The sequence below is a fragment of the Pelobates fuscus genome, chromosome 10 (genome assembly GCF_036172605.1).
Source record: "Pelobates fuscus isolate aPelFus1 chromosome 10, aPelFus1.pri, whole genome shotgun sequence".
In the NCBI taxonomy this organism is placed as follows: Eukaryota; Metazoa; Chordata; class Amphibia; order Anura; family Pelobatidae; genus Pelobates; species Pelobates fuscus.
The window spans coordinates 151,476,659-151,486,713 of NC_086326.1; the positions used below are offsets into that span (position 1 = coordinate 151,476,659).

A 10,055-nucleotide genomic window follows, 5' to 3' on the forward strand; every position below is an offset into this window, starting at 1 on the left:
ACCCAGAATCCCTCACCTCTCCAGTCAGCAGGTAGATGATCTCCATAATGACATTACCCAGAATCCCTCACCTCTCCAGCCAGCAGGTAGATCTCCATGGTGACATTACCCAGAATCCCTCACCTCTCCAGTCAGCAGGTAGATGATCTCCATGGTGACATTACCCAGAATCCCTCACCTCTCCAGTCAGCAGGTAGATGATCTCCATAATGACATTACCCAGAATCCCTCACCTCTCCAGTCAGCAGGTAGATGATCTCCATGGTGACATTACCCAGAATCCCTCACCTCTCCAGTCAGCAGGTAGATGATCTCCATACTGACATTACCCAGAATCCCTCACCTCCCCAGTCAGCAGGTAGATGATCTCCATACTGACATTACCCAGAATCCCTCACCTCTCCAGTCAGCAGGTAGATGATCTCCATACTGACATTACCCAGAATCCCTCCCCTCTCCAGTCAGCAGGTAGATGATCTCCATGGTGACATTACCCAGAATCCCTCACCTCTCCAGTCAGCAGGTAGATGATCTCCATACTGACATTACCCAGAATCCCTCACCTCTCCAGCCAGCAGGTAGATGATCTCCATACTGACATTACCCAGAATCCCTCACCTCTCCAGCCAGCAGGTAGATAATCTCCATAATGACATTACCCAGAATCCCTCACCTCCCCAGTCAGCAGGTAGATGATCTCCATAATGACATTACCCAGAATCCCTCACCTCTCCAGCCAGCAGGTATATGATCTCCATACTGACATTACCCAGAATCCCTCACCTCTCCAGTCAGCAGGTAGATGATCTCCATACTGACATTACCCAGAATCCCTCACCTCTCCAGCCAGCAGGTAGATGATCTCCATAATGACATTACCCAGAATCCCTCACCTCTCCAGTCAGCAGGTAGATGATCTCCATACTGACATTACCCAGAATCCCTCACCTCTCCAGTCAGCAGGGAGATGATCTCCATAATGACATTACCCAGAACCCCCACCTATCCAGTCAGCAGGTAGATGATCTCCATACTGACATTACCCAGAATCCCTCACCTCTCCAGTCAGCAGGTAGATGATCTCCATGGTGACATTACCCAGAATCCCTCACCTCTCCAGCCAGCAGGTAGATGATCTCCATACTGACATTACCCAGAATCCCTCACCTCTCCAGTCAGCAGGTAGATGATCTCCATACTGACATTACCCAGAATCCCTCACCTCTCCAGCCAGCAGGTAGATGATCTCCATACTGACATTACCCAGAATCCCTCACCTCTCCAGTCAGCAGGTAGATGATCTCCATACTGACATTACCCAGAATCCCTCACCTCTCCAGTCAGCAGGTAGATGATCTTCAGAGTGAGATCCATGATCTCCGTCACTTGACTTCTTTCCTTGTTCATCCTCTCTGAGTTACACAGATGAGATGGGCACAGGATCTCTTTCTTTTGAACGTGAGTGTCTTCGTAAATACTCTTGTAAAGCGCTATTTCAGTATGAACCTACAAAAGAAAAAAATAGCTAGCATAGAAATACCTTCAATTACATAATAACAACAAATCATTTAAAAAGCACTAACCCCCTCTACCCTGCTAGATTGGATTCTCTCCACTTCTCCTGATAGAATCCAGGAGGCCGGTGTTCTCCCAAACAGTTTCAGTGATCACTGTTTAGTGTACTGTGTGCGCAAAATAAAGGCTATTAAATCCTCTCCCAAGGTTAAAATAACTAGGTCCTTCAAAAAATTAAATCTTGAATCCTTTCTTAATGACATCAAGAACCTCCCATGGCACAGATTAAACATTATCCCAGATCTAGACCCTGCTGTTGAATTCTTTCAGTCTGAACTTCTACAAATTCGGAATTTGCATGCCCCGCTGCGTAAGGTGAGGGTAAAAGGAGCACATATGAACTGGATCACAGCTGACCTCATCCAAATGTACCAGTTTTGGAAATTCATTGTGGTCAAAGTTCAAGTGTTCTGGCTCTATGAAAGAAAGATCACTGTGAATATAGACAATGGCGAAATATATGCACAAAACAAACAAAATTGGTCAAGGCCCAGTATTTCTGTGAAAATCTGAATAACCTATCAAACCCTAGAAACTTTTGGAAAGTCATAAATAAATTACAAACTCACCCAATCCACTGCCAACCCTCCACTGTCAAAGTGGATAACCAAACCCTGCAACTTCCCTTAGATGTAGCAAATGCCTATAACTATTTTGTCGGATGCTCCACTGCCCTGATTGACAAGCTAATAAAATGACCCGCATCCTGGAACTACAAATGTAGATCAGGCACCACTAAATTTGCAAAGACCCAATTTAGACAAGTTCACTTTTAGACCTGTACCCATTAGTGTCGCTCAAAAACACCTAAATAATCTAAAAATGAAAAACCAGTCTGGACCTGATCAAATCCCAGCCATGCTGTTGAGCTTCAGTGCGCCGGCAATTGCTAAACCCGTCACAACCCTAATTAATGAATCCTTGGTGTCTGGATACTTACCCAAACTTTGGAAGACTGCGAGAGTAGTGCCTATCCATAAAAGTGGTGACACTACTTTGGTTCCTAACTATCGCCCAATATCATTGCTCCCAGTATTGTCAAAAATCTTAGAAAATTGTGTCCATATGCAACTATGTGAGTATTACCAACAATCAAACTATCTGACCCCTGATCAATCAGGCTTTCGCCAGAATCACTCCACTACAACTGCTCTCTTAAAAGTTTGCAATGCGCAGGCCGGGGCCGCAACACATGGCGGGCACCTGGTTGCAGGGCTGCGACCGCGGTATGTACACCAGTGCATGCAGATGCACACACACTTAAAGGACCACTACAGACACCCAGATCACATCAGCTCAATGAAGTGGTCTGGGTGTCAGGTCCCTCTAGTTTTAACCCTGCAGCTGAAAGCATAGCAGTTTCAGAGGGTTAATCCAGCCTCTAGTGGCTGTCTCACTGACAGCCGCTAGAGGAGCTTCCGCGATTCTAAGACACTGAACGTCCATAGGAAAGCATTGAGTAATGCTTTCCTATGGGCGGTTTGAATGCGCGCACGGCTCTTGCCGTGCATGCGCATTCGGAGCTGAGCGGCGGAGGGATCCCCAGCGCCAAGGGAGTCCGGCGCTGGAGAAAGGTAAGTGCTGAAGACACACACACACTCTCACGAACAGATGCATACACACTAGCTAACAGACAAACACATTTACTGACAGAGACACACTCAGCGACAGACATACATACACACTCACTTACAAAACATACACTCTCACTGACAAACACACACTCACTAACAGACATCAAACAGACTCACTAACACAAACACACTCAGTAACAGACACACGTTGTAACACACTCACTGACACTCACTAGCAGACGCACACTCAGACACACTCACACTAACACTAACACTCACAGTAACACTAACACACACAGTAACACTAACACACACAGTAACACTAACACACACAGTAACACTAACACTAACACACACAGTAACACTCACAGTAACACTAACACACACACACACTAACACTCACAGTAACACTAACACACACAGTAACACTAACACTCACAGTAACACTAACACACACTCACACTAACACTCACAGTAACACTAAAACACACACTCACAGTAACACTAACACACACACACACTAAAAAATTTTTTTTAATTTAATCCCCCCAGCCTCCTTACCTTTTGGAGTGCTGAGGGGATTCCCTGGGGTCCAGTGGTGCTGCTGGGCTCCTGGGGGGGCGGTCACCCGGCGGGCAGTCAGGCTGGCGGGCGGGCGCGCGAGGGAGCACTCTCCCCTGAGTGCTTCCTCTTCAGCTCCCTCGTGCGCCGCGTACTGATACCGGCAACGGAAGATGATGTCACGCCATATTTTTCTGCAGATATGTGCCAATATCGGCCGAAATGGATTAGGTCCATTTTCGGCCGATACTTTCGGCCGCCGGAATTTCGGTGCACCCCTAATAAATATACAGTTTCATGTTTCTATAATGTATATAATCAGGGTCAGTATAAATATATATATATATATATATATATATATATATATATATAATCTAGGTTGCTATAATGTATATAATCTAGGTCAGTATAATATATATTATATATATATATTCTAGGTTACTATGATGTAGGTCAGTATAATATATATTATATATATTTATTCTAGGTTACTATGATGTAGGTCAGTATAATGTATATTTATAAAATATTTTACCAGGAAAGATACATTGAGATTTCTCTCGTTTTCAAGTATGTCCTGGGTCCACAAATCATTGCATTGTTACAATTAGGGTACAATAAAATACAAAAACAATATTAATACACAATATATACAAACTTTTAGGGATCGACCGATAAAAAAAAAAAAACTATTTCTAAAGGTAAATGCACAAAATATACATGCCATGTGTAGTGGATGCAGTGTGTTTAGACAGGGGAGCTGTGTGTGTTTGTGTAGTGGATGCAGTGTGTATTTGTGTAGTATATATATATAATGAATGCAGAGTGTTTGTGTAGTGCGTAAAGTGAATGCTGTATAAACTAAATGCAAAGTGTGTGTATTTATGCAGTGTAATTTATTTGTATAGTGTGTGTATATACTGCAGTGTATTCTACAGCATTTTGTTCAGGCTGGGTGGGAGTTTCCCAGAAAAGCTCTTAAACACAAGGCTGGAAAGATGAAGGGTGCGTCTGGATTCCAGCGACAGCCAGTTTAGTTCTTTTAGCATGTCACAATGGTGGGTCCTGTAATTATATTGTAGCACAAATCGGCAGAACGAGTTATACAATGTGTTGAGTTTATAAACGTGGGGTTGTGGTGCAGATGCATATACTACATCCCCATAATCGATGATTGGCATCAGCATTTGCTGTCCAATCTTTTCCTTTACTGTAGGGATTAGGCAGGGTTTGTTTCTGTACAGGGCACCTAGTTTTGGATAAAGTTTAGATGCAAGCTTTTCTACGAGCAGGCCAAAAGTTAGATTGGGGTCCAACATCATACCCAAGTATTTGAAAGAGTGGACTGTGGTCAGTGTGCTATTTGAATTTGTTTTGATGGATAGGTGGGAATTTAGAAATTTGTGTAATTTAGGTACTGTTCCAAAGATCTAGGTCAGTATAATGTATATAATCTAGGTCAGTATAATGTACACTGCTCAAAAAAATAAAGGTAACACTTAAACAACACAATGTAACTCCAAGTCAATCACACTTCTGTGAAATCAAACTGTCCACTTAGGAAGCAACACTGAGTGACAACCGATTTCACAAGCTGTTGTGAAAATGGGATAGATAACAGGTGGAAATTATAGGCAATTAGCAAGACACCCCCAATAAAAGAGTGGTTCTGCAGGTGGTGACCACAGACCACTTCTCAGTTCCTATGCTTCCTGGCTGATGTTTTGGTCACTTTTGAATGCTGGCGGTGCTTTTACTCTAGTGGTAGCATGAGACTGAGTCTACAACCCACACAAGTGGCTCAGGTAGTGCAGCTCATCCAGGATGGCACATCAATGCGAGCTGTGTCTGTCAGCGTAGTGTCCAGAGCATGGAGGCGCTACCAGGAGATAGGCCAGTACATCAGGAAATGTGGAGGAGGCCGTAGGAGGGCAACAACCCAGCAGCAGGACCGATACCTCCGCCTTTGTGCAAGGAGGAACAGGAGGAACAGGAGGAGCACTGCAAGAGTCCTGCAAAATCGCCTCCAGCAGGCCACAAATGTGCATGTGTCTGCTCAAACGGTCAGAAACAGACTCCATGGGGATGGTATGAGGGCCCGACGTCCTCAGGTGGGGGTTTTGCTTACAGTCCAACACCGTGCAGGACGTTTGGCATTTGCCAGAGAACACCAAGATTGGCAAATTCGCCACTGGCGCACTGTGCTCTTCACAGATGAAAGCAGGTTCACACTGAGCACATGTGACAGACTTGACAGAGTCTAGAGACGCCTTGGAGAACGTTCTGCTGCCTGCAACAGCCTCCAGCATGACCGGTTTGACAGTGGGTCAGTAATGGTGTGGGGTGGCATTTCTTTGGGGGGCCGCACAGCCATCCATGTGCTCGCCAGAGGTAGCCTGACTGCCATTAGGTACCGAGAGGAGATCCTCAAACCCCTTATGCTGGTGTGGTTGGCCCTGGGTTCCTCCTAATGCAAGACAATGCTAGACCTCATGTGGCTGGAGTGTGTCAGCAGTTCCTGCAAGACTAAGGCATTGATGCTATGCACTGGCCCGCCCGTTCCCCAGACCTGAATTCAATTGAGCACATCTGGGACATCATGTCTCGCTCCATCCACCAAAATCACGTTGCACCACAGGCTGTCCAGGAGTTGGCAGATGCTTTAATCCAGGTCTGGGAGGAGATCACTCAGGAGACCATCCGCCACCTCATCAGGAGCATGCACAGGTGTTGTAGGGAGGTCATACAGGCACGTGGAGGCCACACACACTACTCAGCCTCATTTTGACTTGTTTTAAGGACATTATATCAAAGTTGGATCAGCCTGTAGTGTGTTTTTCCACTTTAATGTTGAGTGTGACTCCAAATCCAGACCTCCCTCCATGGGTTGAAAAATTTGATTTCCAGTTTTTAATTTTTGTGTGATTTTGTTGTCAGCACATTCAACTATGTAAAGTGTATGTATTTAATTCATTCAGATCTAGGATGTGTTATTTTTGTGTTCCTTTTATTTTTTGAGCAGTGTAAATATTCTAGGTCAATATAATGTATATAATATAACATAACCCACATATAATGTACCCCTCATATAATGTACCACACATATAATGTACCACACATATAATGTACCACACATATAATGTACCACACATATAATGTACCACACATATAATGTAACACACATATAATGTAACACACATATAATGTAACACACATATAATGTAACACACATATAATGTAACACACATATAATGTAACACACATATAATGTAACACACATATAATGTAACACACATATAATGTAACACACATAATATACCCCTCATATAATATAACACACATAATATACCCCTCATATAATATAACACACATAATATACCCCTCATATAATATACCCCACATATAATATACCCCTCATATAATATAACACACATAATATACCCCTCATATAATATAACACACATAATATACCCCTCATATAATATACCCCTCATATAATATAACACACATAATATACCCCTCATATAATATAACACACATAATATACCCCTCATATAATATACCCCTCATATAATATACCCCTCATATAATATAACACACATAATATACCCCTCATATAATATAACACACATAATATACCCCTCATATAATATAACACACATAATATACCCCTCATATAATATAACACACATAATATACCCCTCATATAATATACCCCTCATATAATATACCCCTCATATAATATAACACACATATAATATAACACACATAATATACCCCTCATATAATATAACACACATAATATACCCCTCATATAATATAACACACATAATATACCCCTCATATAATATAACACACATAATATACCCCTCATATAATATACCCCTCATATAATATACCCCACATATAATATAACACACATATAATACAATAACTCACAATAACAACTAACCTGTCGGACCTTTATCCCTAGAGCACACCATGTACACGTGACCGGAAGCTAATACCCGGAAACAGGAAGCCATCTGTTAGGATTCCCTTAGTTTGCGTTCCAAATGCTGCCAGTAGCCGCCGCTGATTGGCTCTCTGGTGTTTGCGTCACAGGAGAGCGCACTGGTCGCCGGGAGTTGTAGTCATTGTGCTAATACCGGTTATAATAATAATAATAATAGTGGGGTAAAACGTATTCCAACACAATTCTCAGGAGATTAATAATGAAGAAAGACTTCATAATGCACACTCCCATAATGCACTGCGCTCATTGCTTGATCTTATTATATATTATTATACATCACTAACACTGAGCTTTATATTATTATATATTATTATACATCACTAACACTGAGCTTTATATTATTATATATTATTATACATCACTAACACTGAGCTTTATATTATTATATATTATTATACATCACAAACACTGAGCTTTATATTATTATATATTATTATACATCACTAACACTGAGCTTTATATTATTATATATTATTATATATCACTAACACTGTGCTTTATATTATTATATATTATTATATATCACTAACACTGAGCTTTATATTATTATATATTATTATACATCACTAACACTGAGCTTTATATTATTATATATTATTATATATCACTAACACTGAGCTTTATATTATTATATATTATTATATATCACTAATACTGAGCTTTATATTATTATATATTATTATACATCACTAACACTGAGCTTTATATTATTATATATTATTATATATCACTAACACTGAGCTTTATATTATTATATATTATTATACATCACTAACACTGAGCTTTATATTATTATATATTATTATACATCACTAATACTGAGCTTTATATTATTATATATTATTATATATCACTAACACTGAGCTTTATATTATTATATATCACTAACACTGAGCTTTATATTATTATATATTATTATATATCACTAACACTGAGCTTTATATTATTATATATTATTATACATCACTAATACTGAGCTTTATATTATTATATATTATTATATATCACTAATACTGAGCTTTATATTATTATATATTATTATACATCACTAACACTGAGCTTTATATTATTATATATTATTATATATCACTAACACTGAGCTTTATATTATTATATATTATTATACATCACTAACACTGAGCTTTATATTATTATATATTATTATACATCACTAACACTGAGCTTTATATTATTATATATTATTATATATCACTAACACTGAGCTTTATATTATTATATATTATTATACATCACTAACACTGAGCTTTATATTATTATATATTATTATATATCACTAACACTGAGCTTTATATTATTATATATTATTATATATCACTAACACTGAGCTTTATATTATTATACATCACTAACACTGAGCTTTATATTATTATATATCACTAACACTGAGCATTATATTATTATATATCACTAACACTGAGCTTTATATTATTATACATCACTAACACTGAGCTTTATATTATTATATATTATTATACATCACTAACACTGAGCTTTATATTATTATACATCACTAACACTGAGCTTTATATTATTATATATTATTATACATCACTAACACTGAGCTTTATATTATTATATATTATTATACATCACTAACACTGAGCTTTATATTATTATATATTATTATATATCACTAATACTGAGCTTTATATTATTATATATTATTATACATCACTAATACTGAGCTTTATATTATTATATATTATTATACATCACTAACACTGAGCTTTATATTATTATATATTATACATCACTAACCCTGAGCTTTATATTATTATATATCACTAACACTGAGCTTTATATTATTATATATTATATATCACTAACACTGAGCTTTATATTATTATATATCACTAACACTGAGCTTTATATTATTATATATTATTATACATCACTAATACTGAGCTTTATATTATTATATATTATTATACATCACTAATACTGAGCTTTATATTATTATATATCACTAACACTGAGCTTTATATTATTATATATCACTAACACTGAGCTTTATATTATTATATATCACTAATACTGAGCTTTATATTATTATATATTATTATACATCACTAATACTGAGCTTTATATTATTATATATCACTAACACTGAGCTTTATATTATTATATATCACTAACACTGAGCTTTATATTATTATATATTATTATACATCACTAATACTGAGCTTTATATTATTATATATCACTAACACTGAGCTTTATATTATTATACATTATTATATATCACTAGCACTGAGCTTTATATTATTATATATTATTATACATCACTAACACTGAGCTTTATATTATTA

At 37.9% G+C, this 10,055-nt stretch overlaps 1 protein-coding gene across 2 annotated transcripts in view; it reads right to left on the minus strand.

Annotated features, from left to right (window-relative positions):
* LOC134575259 (oocyte zinc finger protein XlCOF7.1-like) overlaps positions 1-7,717 on the minus strand; it is a 66,429-nt gene extending 58,712 nt beyond the window's left edge. For both annotated transcript variants that reach the window (XM_063434522.1, XM_063434521.1), the window contains exons 1-2: positions 7,663-7,717; positions 1,333-1,506 (exon numbers count right to left, since the gene is read on the minus strand). In XM_063434522.1, coding sequence (XP_063290592.1) covers positions 1,333-1,407 — 75 coding nt within the window. In that variant the 5' untranslated portion in view covers positions 1,408-1,506; positions 7,663-7,717. The remainder of the gene's footprint in view (positions 1-1,332; positions 1,507-7,662) is intronic.
* Between the last annotated feature and the right edge of the window lie 2,338 nt (positions 7,718-10,055).